Source organism: Ovis canadensis, chromosome X, assembly GCF_042477335.2.
Source record: "Ovis canadensis isolate MfBH-ARS-UI-01 breed Bighorn chromosome X, ARS-UI_OviCan_v2, whole genome shotgun sequence".
NCBI lineage: Eukaryota > Metazoa > Chordata > Mammalia > Artiodactyla > Bovidae > Ovis > Ovis canadensis.
The window spans coordinates 100,282,501-100,299,739 of record NC_091727.1 but is presented as its reverse complement, the minus strand read 5'-3'; the positions used below and the strand labels follow the sequence as shown (position 1 = coordinate 100,299,739).

The 17,239-nt window shown below is 41.9% G+C and overlaps 2 protein-coding genes across 2 annotated transcripts in view; both read left to right on the top strand.

The window, feature by feature from the left end:
- The first annotated feature begins 6,671 nt into the window (after positions 1 to 6,671).
- Positions 6,672 to 11,135, top strand: BRS3 (bombesin receptor subtype 3). The gene is made up of 3 exons (XM_070289650.1): positions 6,672 to 7,246; positions 8,818 to 9,169; positions 10,658 to 11,135. The coding sequence occupies exons 1-3, from the start codon at positions 6,813 to 6,815 to the stop codon at positions 11,069 to 11,071; spliced, it is 1,200 nt and encodes a 399-aa protein (XP_070145751.1). The 5' UTR covers positions 6,672 to 6,812; the 3' UTR covers positions 11,072 to 11,135.
- A 3,730-nt stretch (positions 11,136 to 14,865) lies between these two features.
- HTATSF1 (HIV-1 Tat specific factor 1) overlaps positions 14,866 to 17,239 on the top strand; it is a 17,308-nt gene continuing 14,934 nt past the window's right edge. The window contains exons 1-2 of the mRNA XM_070290688.1: positions 14,866 to 15,352; positions 15,554 to 15,794. Of these exons, the coding sequence (XP_070146789.1) occupies positions 15,609 to 15,794 (186 nt within the window). The 5' untranslated portion in view covers positions 14,866 to 15,352; positions 15,554 to 15,608. The remainder of the gene's footprint in view (positions 15,353 to 15,553; positions 15,795 to 17,239) is intronic.

The following is a 17,239-nucleotide window of genomic DNA, read 5'->3' as shown; positions in this document are numbered from 1 at the left end:
GGAGACAAGGATCAAGACCATCCCGAAGAAAAAGAAATGAAATAAAGCAAAATGGCTGTCTGAGGAGGCCTTATAAACAGCTGTGAAAAGAAGAGAAGCAAAAAAGCAAAGGAGGAAAGGAAAGATATACCCATCTTAATGCAGAGTTCCAAAGAACAGCGAGGATATGTAAGAAAACCTTCCTCAGCGATCAATGCAAAGAAATAGAGGAAAACAATAAAATAGGAAAGACTAGAGATCTCTTCAAGAAAATTAGAGTAGGGAACATTTCATGCAAAGATGGGCTCAATAAAGGACAGAAATGGTATGGACCTAACAGAAGCAGAAGATATTAAGAAGAGGTGGCAAGAATACACAGAAGAACTATATAAAAATAATCTTCATGACCCAGATGATCACGACGCTGTGATCACTCACCTAGAACCAGACATCCTGGAGTGCAAAGTCAAGTGGGCCTTAGGAAGCATTACTATGAACAAAGCTAGTGGAGATGATGGAATTCCAGTTGAGCTATTTCAAATCCTAAAAGATGATGCTGTGAAAGTGCTGCACTCAATATGCTAGCAAATTTGGAAAACTCAACAGTGGCCACAGGGCTGGAAAAAGTCAGTTTTCATTCCAATCCCAAAGAAAGGCAATGCCAAAGAATGCTCAAGCTACTGCACAAGTGTATTCATCTCACATGCTGGTAAAGTATTGCTCCAAATTCTCCAAGCCCAGCTTCAACAATATGTGAACTGTGAACTTCCAAATATTCAAACTGGATTTAGAAAAGGCAGAGGAACCAGAGATCAAATTGCCAACATCTGTTGTTTCATTGAAAAAGCAAGAGAGTTCCAGAAAAACATTTATCTCTGCTTTATTGACAATGCAAAACCTTTGACTGTGTGGATCACAATAAGCTGTGGAAAATTCTGAAAGAGATGGGAATACCAGACCACCTGATCTGCCTCTTGAGAAATATGTATGCAAGTCAGGAAGCAATAGTTAGAACTGGACATGGAACAACAGACTGGTTCCAAATAGGAAAAGGAGTACGTTGAGGCTGTATATTGTCACCCTGCTTATTTAACTTATATGCAGAGTACATTATGAGAAATGCTGGGCTGGAAGAAGCACAAGCTGGAATCAAGATTGCTGGGAGAAATATCAGTAACCTCAAATATGCAGATGACACCACCCTTATGGCAGAAAGTGAAGAAGAACTAAAGAGCCTCTTGATGAAAGTGAAAGAGGAGAGGGAAAAAGTTGGCTTAAAGCTCAACATTCAGAAAACAAAGATCATGGCATGTGGTCCCATCACTTCATGGGAAATAGATGGGAAACAATGGCTGACTTTATTTTTGGGGGCTCCAAAATCACTGCAGATGGTGATTGCAGCCATGAAATTAAAAGATCCTTACTCCTTGGAAGAAAAGTTATGGCAACCTAGACAGCATATTAAAAAGTAGAGACATCACTTTGCCAACAAAGGTCCATCTAGTCAAGGCTATGGTTTTACCAGTGGTCATGTATGGATGTCAGAGTTGGACCATAAAGAAAGCTGAGTGCCGAAGAATTGATGCTTTTGAAGTGTGGTGTTGGAGAAGACTCTTGAGAGTCCCTTTGACTGCAAGGAGATCCAACCAGTCAATCCTAAAGGAAATCAGTCCCGAATCTTCATTGAAAGGACTGATATTGAAGCTGAAACTCCAATACTTTGGCCTCCTGATGGAAAGAACTGACTCACTTAAAAAGGCCTTAATGCTGGGAAAGATTGAAGGCAGTTGGAGAAGGGGATGACAGAGGATGAGATGGTTGGATGGCATCACTGATTGATGGATATGAGTCTGAGTAAATTCCGGGAGTTGATGATGGACAGGGAAGGCTGGTGTGCTGCAGTCCATGGGATGGCAAAGAGTCGGACATCACTGAGCGACTGAACTGAGCTGAACTGAACACCGTCAAAGGCTTTGGCATAGTCAATGAAGCATAAGTAGATGCATTTAGAGTATCTATCATGATTTGTTAGCCTGGAGATCTCTTACTCTTTAGTTAACAAACACATGGAAAACCTATGTCCACAATGTAAATGAGCGAATATGGCTCATGGTCAGGAGCTGAGGGGTTTTCAGCACTTGACACTGATTTTTAATCTTTCAGAACCCAGAGGGAACTTTTCATGTTAGCTCTGCTATAGAATGCTTGTGTGACCTTGCATGAGATACTGTCCCCCTCTGAACCTCATTTTTGCCTCTGAAAAAAATTGAGGATTTGTTGTCATCATCTCGAAGATCACTTCTATCTCTGATCTGCTGGAATTCTGGAAATTTAAAGAGCCCAAAACACCAGCAGCACCTGGGACATCCCTGCTCTCTCCTGACCTTTTCAGACCAGAGGGCAGAGGAAGGAGGGAAGACACACTGGTGGCTGCAGCCCAAGGCAAGCGTGCCTGATATCTTTGGAATTCAGATAATTTTAAAACCCACACACAAGGGTTTTTTTCTTACTAAACAGTGCTGTGCGGCCATCAGCTGAGGTGTGAATTGGGGGATACTGTTCACTCTCTGCTAAATGCTACCTAGGAATCCCAAAGAGATTTTATCATTAGCTTTGTGAGAACAAAATGTGGACAGTATAGAGAGCTGTTTTGTTTTTAATTAATTTATTTTTTAATTGTTGGAAAATTGCTTTACAATTTTGTGTTGGTTTTTTGCCATATAATAAGTAATATATATGTATATATAATTATGACTAATTCATGTTGTTGCATGGCAGAAACCAACACAAATATATATATATATACACACACACGAAAGGGTGAAGGTGATAGGGTTAGTCACTCAGTCGTGTCCAACTCTTTGTGACCACCACCAGGCTCCTCTGTCCATGGTAGTCTCCAGGCAAGAATACTGGAGTGGATTACCATTCCCTTCTCCAGGGGATCTTCCCAATCCAGGGATCAAACCTGGGTCTCGTGCATTGCAGGCAGATTCTTTACCATCTGAGCCACCAGATATATCCCTTCCCTCCAGAGCCTCCCTCCCTTCTCCCCATCCCACCCATCTAGGTCATCACAGAGCACCAGGCTGGACTCCCTGCATTATTCATCAATTTCCCACTATTTTACACATGATAGTGTGCGTATGCTGATGCTACTTCCTCAATTCCTCCCACTCTTGCCTTCCCCAGCTGTGTCCACAAGTCCATTCTGTGCTAGATTCATCAGTACCACTTTTCTAGATTCCATATATATGTGTTAATATATAATACTTGTTTTTCTCTTTTCACTCTGTATAAGAGGCTCCAGTTTCAGCCACCTCACTACAGCTGACTTAAATTCATTCTTTTTTTTTTATAGCTGAGTAATATTCCCTTCAGAATGGGAGAAAATAATTGTAAACACAATTGGCAAAGGGTTAATCTCCAAAATGTATAAGCAGCACATACAGCTCAATGTCAGAAAAACAAACAACCCAATCAAAAAATAGGCAGAAGACTTAAACAGATATTTCTCCAAAGAAGACATACAGATGGCAAATAAACACAGGAAAAGATGCTCAATATCACTCATTATTAGAGAATTGGAAATCAAAATTACAATGAGATATCACCTCACACCAGTCAGAATGGCCATCAACAAAAAATCTACAAACAATAAATGCGGGAGAAAATATGGAGAAAAGGGAACCCTCTAGCACTGTTGGTGGGAACGTAGACTGATACAGCCACTATGGAGAACGTTTTGGAGATTGCTTAAAAAAACTAGGAATAAACCTGCCATGCTGCATGCTAAATCACTTCAGTCGTGTCTGACTTTGCAACCCCATGGACAATAGCCCACCAGGCTCCTCTGTCCATGGGATTCTCCAGGCAAGAATACTGGAGTGGGTTGTTTCCATGCCCTCCTCCAAGGAATCTTCCCAACCCAGGGATCAAATCCGAGTCTTCTTATGTCTCCTGCATTGGCAGGTGGGTTCTTTACCGATAGTGCCACCTAAGAAGTCGAAATCTACTGTATGACCCAGCAATCCCACTACTGGGCATATACCTGAGAAAATCACAATTCTAAAAGACACATCTGCCCCAGTGTTCACTGCAGAAATATTTACAATAGCCAGGACAAGGAAGCAACCTAGATGTCCATCAACAGATGAATGATACAATGGAGAGCCATTTTCTGTAGAGCAGATCTTTAAGAAGTAGCCCAGTGCATGAAATTACTTAAGGGTATATACATCTATGCCAAAGCCTCTGACTGTGTGGATCACAATAAACTGTGGAAAATTCTGAAAGAGATGGGAATACCAGACCACCTGACCTGCCTCTTGAGAAACCTATATGCAGGTCAGGAAGCAACAGTTAGAACTGGACATGGAACAACAGATTGGTTCCAAACAGGAAAAGGAGTACATCAAGGCTATATATTGTCACCCTGCTTATTTAACTTAAATGCATCATGAGAGATGCTGGGCTGGAAGAAGCACAAGCTGGAATCAAGATTGCCAGGAGACATATCAATAACCCCAGATATGCAGATGACACCACCGTTATGGCAGAAAGCGAAGAGGAACTAAAAAGCCTCTTGATGAAAGTGAAAGAGAGAGTGAAAAATTTGGCTTAAAGCTCAACATTCAGAAAACGAAGATCATGGCATCTGGTCCCATCACTTCATGGGAAATAGATGGGGAAACAGTGGAAACAGCATCAGACCTTATTTTGGGGGGCTCCCAAATCACTGCAGATGGTGATTGCAGCGATGAAATTAAAAGATGCTTACTCCTTGGAAGGGAAGTTATGACCAACCTAGATAGCATATTCAAAAGGAGAGATATTACTTTGCCAACAAAGGTCCATCTATTCAAGGCTATGGTTTTCCCAGTGGTCACGTATGGATGTGAGAGTTGGATTGTGAAGAAAGCTGAGCACCAAAGAATTTATGCTTTTGAACTGTGGTGTTGGAAAAGACTCTTAAGAGGCCCTTGGACTGCAAGGAGATCCAACCAGTCCATTCTGAAGGAGATCAGCCCTGGGTGTTCTTTGGAAGGAATGATGCTAAAGCTGAAAGTCCAATACTTTGGCCACCTCATGCGAAGAGTTGACTCATTGGAAAAGACTCTGATGCTGGAAGGGATTGGGGGCAGGAGGAGAAGGGGACGACAGAGGATGAGATGGCTGGATGGCATCACTGACTCGATGAACGTGAGTTTGAGTGAACTCTGGGAGGTGGTGATGGACAGGGAGGCCTGGCGTGCTGCAATTCATGGGGTCACAAAGAGTCGGACACGACTGAGCGGCTGAACTAAACTGAACTGATATACCTCAAAGTTCAGGGGTTTGGGGTAATCCAAACATCCCCCCTCCTCATTCCCATCAAAAACAGTTATTTCACTGGGTAATTCAAGCTTTGAGGATAATTTCATAAGGGGGTGGAGAATAGGTGTGGTTTAGGTTGTTCAAATTAGCCAGATAATTGATTCGATTCACCCAATTCACTTTCCCTGTAGAATTTATCATGCTTATTATTCTGTCAGTATAAAAGTAATCTTTGTTTGCTGCTCCTGTTCATTGGCTAACCAAATATATTACTGTCTGTCATATCACTTTCCAGACTGATTCTGATCTGGATATATTTATAAGCACCTTACTACAAAAAGTTTCTTCTAGCTGAGAGATTATCCTCTGGGTTTGATCATTTCAGAGAATATTTCTGAGCAGGTAATATTATCCAATGCCTTTAAACTGCTCGCCTCCCACTCCCAAACAACCCCCCACCCCGCATATACACACAGAAATCACATACATTTTCTGTAACAAGGGGCATTTCTTGCTGGTACTATGAGGATTGTTTTTATTTTCTGCGTCCTTGGGTTAATATAAACATTATCTACATGCCCATCACCTCTAGAATAACCTGAGGCATTCCCTCACTTGAAAAGAATGATTTTCATTCTTAGAAGTCCTTTTGCGTCAGAACCTTGAGTTGTGTTCTCCGTTGTTTTCTTTTGCAACCAGGCAGGTTCCTTTTTAACCATTTCTAAAGGGAGAAACCCCAAACAACGTTTACAAAAATACATGGCATTAAAACAGCAAGTCACACAGTAAATGGTGTTTTATTAGGACATTTAGAGACAAAGCAATTGGTGGTTTGCCTGGATTTGTCATCTCTTAAAGGTTGCTTTGATATTGTTTGTGTAGCAGGGCCCTGGTAATACGCAGGATTGGGAATTACCATGCGTCAGAATCAGGTGATAAGCCCAGGTCACCTGAATTATCCCTCCTCGGTTGTGACATAATTTGTTGCTTCAGCACCTCTTTGATATTAAACCTGGAGGAGTGGATTCAAGTTTGTGCTTCAGGGGACATACATGTTTATTTCCTGTCAAAGAGAGCACACTAGGCCACCTGCTGAATGCAGAGAAAAGGATGAAAATTGACAAAATCCATACAGATCTTCGTGGCTAGATATGGAAGCAGAGTGATTCTAGTATACAATAAGTATTATTTAATAACACCTGGGTAGTCCTAAGACTCCCCAACAGGAAAGAATAAGCAACTGCAGAGCATTTCCAATACCCCCCTCCTTCTGTCATGGAAACGTCAATAAAACTCCTCCACCTCCCACCCTCTAGTGCCAGATCAGTAAGCATTTAGCCAAGCATGCTGGGAGACACAGAACAACTGAAGGAAAGGAGTATCTGAGTGTCTTGGATTTGCCTGCCATTCTGCTCTGTTCCTCTACCATCTCATTACTAGACGTAGGCATTAGACGTGACAATCAACTACATTTGAACTGAGCAGAAGAAATTTTCAAGGCATAGGCTTTAGAAGAAATGTCTCAAAGGCAGCCTCAGTCACCTAATCAGACTTTAATTTCAACCACAAATGACACAGAATCATCGAGCTCCGTCGTCCCTAATGATTCCACAAATAAAAGAAGGACCGGAGACAACTCTCCAGGAATAGAAGCATTGTGTGCCATCTATATCACTTATGCCGTGATCATTTCAGTGGGCATCCTTGGAAATGCTATTCTCATCAAAGTCTTTTTCAAGACCAAATCCATGCAAACAGTTCCCAATATTTTCATCACCAGCCTGGCTTTTGGAGATCTTTTACTTCTGCTAACTTGTGTGCCAGTCGATGTAACCCACTACCTGGCAGAGGGATGGCTGTTCGGAAGAATTGGATGTAAGGTGCTCTCTTTCATCCGGCTCACTTCTGTCGGTGTATCAGTGTTCACGTTAACAATTCTCAGTGCTGACAGGTGGGTTTCTTTTCTCAGTTCTATTTGCCAGGATGTGAAATTAGACAAAAAGAAAGGAAAGCTTGTATGTAGCGTTTACTGGTTACTCTGCTGCTTTTCTCACACTCTGTAACCGGGATGTAAGATTGGGAAATCGGGAGGCATTTTAAATAAAAGTTGATATGAGAATGTTAAAATTTCTGTGTTAGCATCGGAGGAGAGATTGAAACTGTGCTTCGGGGATCGTTTATTTTCTTTGAACTGTAATTGTTTGTTTGAAAGAATACCGAACGGTCTCCCCCCTCCCCTCAGTTTATTAAGGCAAATTGTTCCAGGTGAAAAACAATTTTTGCTTTATACATGAGTGCAGCCTAGTGGTGCAATATTGTCAACATTAAAACATCAGCATAGGTGTGAAATTGACCGCATATACATTACTGTCTACCGGAAGAATGGTTAAAAAGATACATGCGTCTAATTTACTTGAAATGAATCAAATTAATTAATGGTGAAAAAACGGCGAGGCTTTTGGCTTCCTGGTAACTCAATGTAATGTTGTGACTTAATTGTATTTGTTTTTTTTCTATAAGCGTTCAATGACATTCTCGTTTCCAGAGACATAAATTAATCCCGGTTGACTTTTAGAGCTGTATGAATGGAGTGTATGAGAACCTCTGGCAGTCAGGGTGTTTGGACTCTGTTAGGATATTTTCAGCCTAAGTACTGTGTTTTTCTGTGCGCCTATTGTAGAATAATAACTGTGAAAGCATAAAAAAATTGAGGCTCCAAATGTTTAAAATGATGCTTTATAAAGCCTGCGAGAAGCCGGTAAGTAATCAATGTCTGGCGGTACCAGAAGGAAAAGCTTCTTCAGATTCCAGGATCTGAGAGGAAGAAAATCTTTCCTTGTGTCTTTTATAGAATTTTCTTTGACTGGTTTTATATTCTGTTTGAGGACAGATTTACCTAAAGGCTATATAGATTTTGAGGTAGATTTGTCAGAATAAGGAAGCATCTTTGGATGGGTATAGGGTTTTTCGATTTCACCCTTGCCTTGCCCTGAAACTACCTACAGATTGGCTTGGGCAAGAAATTAGCATTTGAACAGGGAAGAAATTAACCCTCTCCTCTTTTCTGCATAAACTCATAGAATTCTTTTATAGTAAGGTTGATGTCTGCTCACTCATGAAGAAAGGAGAATTAGATTTAATATCAGTCACTTACTTAAAAATGAAGTCTTTTAGAACACTTAAGGTAATACACAGGTAATGAATTACTCTCCATCACACACAAAATCATGCCAAAAAATATTTATTTGCCCTAAATAGAGGATCTACAAGAAAATCATATAAATTGCAAATCTGGACTATCTCAACAGTGAATAAAAGGAAAAAGTGATTAGCATAAATAAAAATTACTGGGATGTATTATGTGTATTGGAAATCCTAGCCAATTTCAGCTAGTTAATGTTGAGTTGGTTATATACATATGGATAGGAGGTACAACTGGATGATCACTAAGGTCACTTCTAATTTTTAGATTCTGTCATTTTTATATTGATTTTGCCTTTTGCTGTGATTATATGTTTCTAGATACAAGGCAGTTGTGAAGCCCTTGGAGCGTCAGCCCCCCAATGCCATCCTGAAGACCTGTGCCAAAGCTGGCTGCATCTGGATCGTGTCTATGATCATTGCTCTACCGGAGGCTATATTTTCAAATGTATATACTTTTCAAGATCCTGACAAAAATGTAACATTTAAAGCGTGTGCCTCTTACCCTGTTTCTGAGAGGCTCCTGCAAGAGATACATTCTCTTCTGTGCTTCTTAGTATTCTACATTATTCCACTTTCGATTATCTCTGTCTATTATTCTCTGATTGCTAGAACTCTTTACAAAAGCACCTTGAACATACCTACTGAGGAACAAAGGCATGCCCGCAAGCAGGTATGTATTCATCAGGACTCATGCATGTATTTAGAAGGGAAATGCCTCATTTTGCACCTTTGGACAATAAATATAATAGCGGTATCATACTTTTGCTATGATCATGGGCTCCGGAGTCTGTCAGACCCAGGATTTAATTCCATACCAGCTGAACAATCTTGAGCAAGCTACTTAACTTCTCTGAGCCTCACTTTCCTCATGTATAAAATGAAAATGAGGACTGGATGATATATATGAAATGCTTAACATAGTTCCTACTGCATAGTAAATGTTCAGTAAATGGTAGGACTGTTATTACTAGAAAAGGGGCAGCTGAAGTTTGGGGTAAGTCAAAATTCACCCCATAGAACAGTGAGAAACATCACACAAGATGAGACTATAAAGTGAAGCATCTTTTGTTTTAGAAAGTATAACAGAATGATAGAAAAACGCAGGATGGTAGAACTGGCAAGAAGCCATAACATTATTCAATGCAAACCACTTACACATAGATGAGCAGACTGGGGGTAGAGGGTCTCGAGGGACCCAGCGCCAGTGGCAAGAGAACACAATGACTCACAGTAGCTTGATTAAGACCATTGCAAGACCCAGGTGTGCTCTCCTCTCATAAATATGAATGGAATAAAAAGAATATTGACAAAACATTGTTCCACTTAATTAAAAAAAAAAAAAAAACCCAACAGGATTTCTATCTTTCTTGGGTAGGAGATGATTCCATTTACCTCTTGACCAGTACATGGAGAGCTCAGTGCTTTTTTTTCAAGCTAGTCCTTTCAGTTGGTTCAACAGTGGTGCTCAGGAGGCTAGCTCAGGAGGCTAAAGTTGTATTTTATTTATTTATTCACCATTTTATAAAGTTGCATTTTCATGCCCATGTGAACAGTTTTCTTTGCTCTATCTGTGACTACAGGCAATGCCTTCACTTCTTTGGGGTCATTTCTCTTATTAAGAGGTGTAGGTAGGATTATTTTCATATATGAAGGATGGCACATTGGTTTTTATTCCCCTGATTATATGGGTAGAATTCCTATACATTAAAAACAATTTTAGGTACAAGTTTGTCAACTTTCACAATCCCCAGAAGACTGTTCAAACTTAGTCAGCCTCTGCTGATGCAGTTAAAAGTTTTGTACAGCATTTATTTCTTAATAAAATTAAATCTTCAAAGGTTCCACAACACTCCTTGAGATAGAGACACCCTAGAGTATCTCAAAACCAGAGACAGGAGCCTGAATTAGAGCTAATCAGAGACCAACATCACAGGTTACTATGTCAATTCACTTGCTGTATTCTGTACCCACAGGCTGCCTTCCCACACTTGCGTGTGCAAAGAGACACCAGCCTGTTAACTATAAATTTCTCAGTTAATCTAGAAAATGGCTTTTTAAAATCTCTGCCAGCTCAGTGTTTTCTTTTTGGGGGTGTTTTGTTTGTCGATGGGTTCTTGGTTTTTGGTTGTTGTTGCTGTCATTTTTCTTCTCTCTATAGATTGAATCCCGGAAGCGAATTGCCAAAACAGTTCTGGTGCTGGTGGCTCTCTTTGCTCTCTGCTGGTTGCCGAATCACCTTCTGTATCTCTACCGCTCATTCACTTCTCAAACCTATATGGACTCCTCTACCGTTCACTTATTTGTCACCATCATCTCTCGGATTCTGGCTTTCAGCAATTCTTGTGTAAACCCCTTTGCTCTTTACTGGCTGAGCAATACCTTCCAGCAGCATTTTAAAGCTCAATTATTCTGTTGCAAGGCAGGGAGGCCTGACCCTACTGCTGCTAATACCCCTCTTGACAACCTAGCAGTGATGGGAAGGGTCCCGGGTGCTGCAAGCACTCAGATGTCTGAAATTAGTGTGTCCCCATTCACTGGCGGCAGTGTGAAGAAGGAAGATGACAGAGTCTAGCTTTTCAATTAAAAATGGTATTTTTTCCTCCCAGAGTGTCTGTTCAACTCTGAGCTATGCGTAGGTATATGGTGCCAGAATTTTCAATGGCTTGTAAATTGTGGTGGCATCTTAGGAGGGAAGAATTTGACAAATCATAGTTTTCTTCAATGTACAAGCATTAACGTTACTGGGCTTTCTAAATAAAATGGAGCCCCACTAGGTATAGTGACACATTTGTCTATGTCAGAGGCCAAATAGGAGATAAAGTGAAGTACACATGGCACTTAAAAACTTTATATGTTTCCATCACATCTCTGATGCTTATTTCTCATATACTCTTGTGATTTACATAAAACTGTGTTTGTGTTTATTATGTGGTGTAAATCTAGAGATTATACTTTGCATATGAAAAGGGGATCAAAGAGAGGTAAAACATCTCTTCTGCAATTTTCTTAAAAAAAAATGAAGTCCTAAAAAATAAAATTTCACACAATTTGTTCTTGACTGCCCTTTTCCATTAATCTCTATTCCATTGGAACTAAAGCTGTGCAATGGCAATGACAGTGTTGAGGGGTCAGTGTTAAGTAAGGATCTGGGGCTGGGTGTTTGCCTTACTAGGTCAGCACTTACTCATTTAGGGTAGTTCTGGAGTTACAACTCCCATTGACTGATACTTGGGCAAAGTTATCTTTCACAGATATTGTGAAGAACCTGTCTCCTTCATAGGCAGAATCACTGGCCATGTTTAGTGTCATTTGAGGGCTCCAAAGAAGGATCCCTGTCAAAAAATCTGTGAGGTTGTCACTGTCTGAAATTCATCCTTTGAGAAAAATAATTTCTTTCTGGTAAGCAGTGCCCTCTTTCTAAAAAATGCAGAAGTACCACGTGGAATCCCTAACACCTGGGTGTTTAGTTGTTATCAGATCATCTTTCTGCTTGACTATCTTAAAACTGATGTGTGCCTAAGTCCTCTAATAAGAGTGTGACCTAATTAATCTCTGCCCTTGGAAATCAGATGGAAGGTTCTGATTTTCTATCCTCTGTTCCTACTTGCTAACACTATAACGTTGTAATAAATATTACTTCAAAACACTTGTCAATAGATGTGTCAGTTTTAGATCTGTGGTTTCAGAAAATGTTTTCTTGGGGCAAATTAAAGCCTTTAACTGTCGATAGTTAAATTTGTATTTTCAAAAACTTGACTTTGGGGTGTGCTTTTGATAGCTTTGAGCTTTCCTTAAATGGCTTGTGTAACTGTGAATTTTTGCTTAAAGATGTGGCTTCTAAAGGGGATATAGTATTAACACTAGACTTTACATTTAAGCAAAATTGGTTTACTTAAAGTAGGGGATGTTAGAATTGTCTTAATATTGTTTTGAGTTGGATGTTGTAATAAGTGGGGAGAAAAATAAATATGAAATAAAGTTTTCAATGACTTTGTGTAACTTTATATTCTAAAAACAGTACTAACAGAATATCACTGAGAACGCATTTTAACTTCAAAGGGTATTTTCAAGTTCCCAAACTCCAAAATATTTTACTGTTTTCCTTACTCTGGGTAAAAATTACACGTTTACTCTCCTAAGAATAACATTTTAGAAATAACTTCACAAAAGTACCAGATAATAAAAGCTAAGCAAGCTTTTTAGCAGTTGATAAAACTAGAGCTCAAAGAACTTGATTTTTTCATCCTGAGTAATCCCTAGGTAACTTAAAGATCTGATAGAAACTGATTTAATTGGGATTAAAATTCATGGCTTTGCTTTTTGTTTTGGAGGGGGTGGTCTTTAAAAAAAAAAAAACAGATTATCCTTGTCAGAGCTAACCTTACAAGAAATCCACAGTTTGTTTCACACTGACTATTGTGTTCAGAAAAGCTACTATGGAATATTTCTTTGTTTTTGGACAGGCTCCCAAATTGCGGGTGGGGTGGGGGGAGGACACATGAAAAATAAATTTTGTATACTTCTCAATTTTACTCAGGGTCTGCCCTGACCCAAGGCTTAGAATAATGGACCATATTTTTTTCCTGCTACAAAGCAGGAAACCAAAGTCACAAACTTAGATTAAGTCTTTGTCATTGAGGTTGATAGTACCACAAAACATCGAACACTGGCATTCCTACTGACAATAGCAAATTTGGGTTTAAATAATTTATGCAATTATAACCATCTTAAGTCAGGGATCCATCACATTTTTTGTCAAAAGGAGTTACTTTTATTTCCACTAAGTCTTGGGATTACAGAAAATGGGGAGAGGAAAATTCCCCAACAGAGTGAGCCTGAATGGGCCATTAAAAAAAAAAAATCCCTAGTTTGGTATAACTCAGTCATTTTCCAGGAAGACTTCCTAGGCCAGGTAGGTGACTCCTCTGGCCAGGTAGTCTCTGCTTTTGTAGGTTAATGAATTTTTATACACCAAGAAGCCGGTGGCCTATTATGCCAGGAATACGGCACAGACCACCCTTCACAGAGAACAAGAGAAGGATGAAGAGAACAGTCAGGGAGAAGCCAGCTGACTGGGTTCTGGGTTCCTGGGTCCAGCAGGCCCTTGTATAGCCTATCTACATTCCAGTCCTGGAGTTTCAGGAGGTACCCACTATCTTTATAATAACAAAGGACCCAGCCCTCCCCGCTTTTGCTTGTTACCTGGACTGTTTCTTGCAAAAAAAATCTTGCGGGGGGGGGGGGGGGGGTGGGGTGGGGTGGGGGTGAGAACAGGTTATAAAGAGACACTTCCAGATTAACTCAGTTACTAGGGGTTGAATTCTAGGAATCCACAAGGAAATAAACGTAGGAACCAGGTCGCATAGGGACAATAGCATTAAACAGTAACAACAAAACTGTGGGACCCAATGGCCAAACAGAATGCTATCATAGCTACAAGCATGTTTCGCTCCCAACTCCACTATAGTGGTGACTCAATGACCCTCTATCACTGCCTCAGCTTCTCCTCTCACCCATACGGAACTTGGCCACAGAAGACTACTCTGCCCATGCCCACATTTCCTACTCGTCCCTCTTTCTGGGAGAGGCTTACTGGCTCAGTGAGTCAAACTCAGTCTAGAATGCGGGGCTACCCTACCAAGTCACCTCACAGGCCTCCAACTGGGTCACACAGGAGCTAAACATCAACTTTTGGCCACCTGCTCGGAAGGGCCTGTGGATACAGCAGGCGCTCAGAGTCACGTGAAGCAGGACTGCTTAGTATACCTATGAACTGCTTAGTTCACCTATGCTGTGAACCTATTCAGGAATGAAATGGAAGCTCAATAACACATTGCTGAAAACAGCTGAATACTATTTTTGGATCCTAAAAGAAATATTTAGCAAAACGTATATGAGCCCAATAAAACTCGTTATCTACACTATAAATATGCATGTAAGTTCTATCACATGCACTTTTTTCCTAAAACATCAAAAAACGACGTTAGTGGGGCAGTAAAGGTGGTGTGTACACTGGACGTTACAGTTTCAGATTTGTAGCTTGAGCAAGTCTGAAATTTGGAGAACAAGGGACAGGCAACTGTTGCCTTTCCTTTCCAGAGTCATCTCCAGCCTGAGGAAGGTACCAGAAAGAAAAGGACGGAGCAGAGACTTGGAGAGAAGCTTGGTCCTTCCACTCACCATTCGTTCGTTCATTCATTCACTCACCACACCCGCACTATACATCAGACCCTGTACTACCAGCTCGGGCTAACCCGGCTCTCCTAGGGAAGTCTTCACGAAACAAGTGAAAGACTCGTTTCCCACGCGGAGGAGGGGCCTCTGGGAGAAGGAGGCGCATCTTTCTGTCGCAGCGCGTCCTGTCCCGCCTGTCCCGTCCACTCCCCCAAGATGGCGGCCGCCTCGACGCCTGCTCCGGCGCCGGCCGAGTGGGAATCTTCCCACGCCTTTGGGCTACCGCCCCGCTGCGGACCCCGCGGAGCCCAACGTTCCCAAGAGGCCGTAGGCCCTGCGCTCCCCGCGGCCCCCGCGCCAGGACAGCCCTGCTGAGCATCTCCTCTCGGCAGCAGCGCAGCTCCCGGAGCCCCGCCCCCGGGGCCCCACGCCTCTGGCCCGTGTCGGCTCCTACTGACGCCACTGGGGGCGTGCCGGTGCGCCCCGCGACGACGCGACGCGCCAACAATGGCGACTTCGTCATCCTGAGCGGGCCTCGGTTTCCAAGTGGTTTCCAGACGTTGACGCGGGAGCCGCAGTTGCCTCAGACCCGGTCGGCGGCGGTGGCGGCGGCGCGCGTGCGCGCTCCCGCCTCGACCCGGATCGGGCAGCGGCGGCGAGGCCCGGCGGGGCGAATCAGGTGGGCGGTGGCGCGGCGGGGCCGGGACCTGCGACGCGCGCGCGCGCGCGGCGGGCGGGCAGCGGGCGGAGCGGGGGGCGGTGCGGCCGCCGAGTGGCCCTGACTTCCCGGGGGCTGCTGGGGCGCCGCGGGGAGGCGGGCCGGGGGGCGGTGGGGAGCGAGCTGAGTGTGGCCAACCTCCTTTTCTCTGTTCCCCTCCAGCATCAGCTCGGCCTCTTCGCTCGACCGGACCTTGCCTCTAGGCTAAGTGGGCAACATGAGCGGCAACAACTTGGATGCGAATGACGAGTTTGATGAGCAGTTGCGAATGCAAGAATTGTACGGAGACACCAAGGACGACGACACCGAGAAAGATCCCGGTGGAGAAACCGATTCTTTCGGGCAGCAGCCGACTGACACCCCGTACGAGTGGGACCTAGACAAGAAGGCTTGGTTCCCCAAGGTAAGAGTCGCCCGGGCGCCGCTGCACAGCGGGCCCACCTGGCCAGCCTCGCGGGGCGCTCCTTTCACGTTTTCTTTGCTGAGGTCCTGGGTTAGAGCCCCTCTGGTTGTGACGTTTCTTTTTGTTGTGTCTGTGGCAGAACCGACGTGTAAAGGAACGGAAATCTTTAGGAAGATGTCTTCAATGTAATTTAATTCTTAAGTCCTTTTTATGCCTTATTAATTTTATCTATGAAGGTTGCAGTTGGTTTATGTCAGTGACTGCTTTTTATTGCAAAGAGAAAAACATCAAGAGCAAATTCAATCGATGTTAATCTCAAGGTAGTCTCAATCTTATCCTAGGAATTCAGATGGTTAACTGATGTGCTAGGTGCAAAATGCAACTTCTTGAGTTGAAAAAAATTGATAAATTGGTAAATTTTTACTGATTAAGGTTGCATCTTTTTTTTTTTCTTTCCTACTAAAGTTGGTCCTAGACACGTATATTTGAACCATATCACTACAGGAATATGACAGGAGGAGCACAGAATTTGGATGGAAAGGATCTGTGCCTATTTATTTAGAGTACCTGTAAATTTTTAAGCATTCAGTTTCAGCTTGGAAGTAAAATGACGGATGTTAAACTTGGTTCTGTAAACTTTTTGGTCAGAGTACCCTGTTAATCAAAGTCTTGTGGTACAGGTGGAAAAAAAAGGATACTTATCGCACACTAATAGATTTGCAAGCCAGTGATGCAAACCGTGTCTGCATTGTGTAATTTGAGTGTTATTTTTTAAATTATTTATTTAAACTGTTTTCTTTCCCATTTTTTATTTGTGTGTATGTTCCAATCCCTCTAAATTGTTAAACTTAACATTTCACTTGGGTACTGGTGGTGCCAGCTAGAGTGCAGATTTGGTTTCTTCAGCCTTCTGAGTACTTCAACAGTCGTCTGATAGTATAGTAATTTTTGGCTCTATCTTTTTATGTTATGGAACCCATACCACTTCAAACTTCCAAGTTCAAAATTTTCCTCATTCCTATGTGTGCCTCACATTGACTGGTAGGAAGATATAACTACATTTGTTTCATTGTACAATTGTTCTTTTCTCTAAGAGCCAGGAGGATGGATGTGAGTTGGATTTGTTCTTGATTTGTTTTGACATTAAATGATAATGTGATTTGAGTACATATCCTTATGTTCATCTGTATAGTAAAAGAAAATTTGATTCTGTTGTTAGATTATTAGTTGACTGTTGGTTTTTATTCTGTTTATTGTTATCTGGTACTTCCTTTGCTATATATACTTGTAGTCTTCGTCAAGTAGACTACAGAGATAGTAATTTACAAATGAAACAACTAGGAAAGGTGCCAACATCACTTAAAATGCCTTTAATAGTATCTCAGACTTTTGTGTTGATAATCCAAGTACCCATGTCTTAATTTTTTTATTCTCTTGCACAGTTT

What these genes read in the sequence shown, in the direction of transcription:
- BRS3 (XM_070289650.1), top strand. Translation starts at nt 6,813, where the DNA reads ATGTCTCAAAGGCAGCCTCAGTCACCTAATCAGACTTTAATTTCAACC. An exon ending in ACAATTCTCAGTGCTGACAG is followed by an intron (nt 7,247 to 8,817) that starts GTGGGTTTCTTT and finishes ATATGTTTCTAG; the next exon opens with ATACAAGGCAGTTGTGAAGC. An exon ending in AAAGGCATGCCCGCAAGCAG is followed by an intron (nt 9,170 to 10,657) that starts GTATGTATTCAT and finishes TTCTCTCTATAG; the next exon opens with ATTGAATCCCGGAAGCGAAT.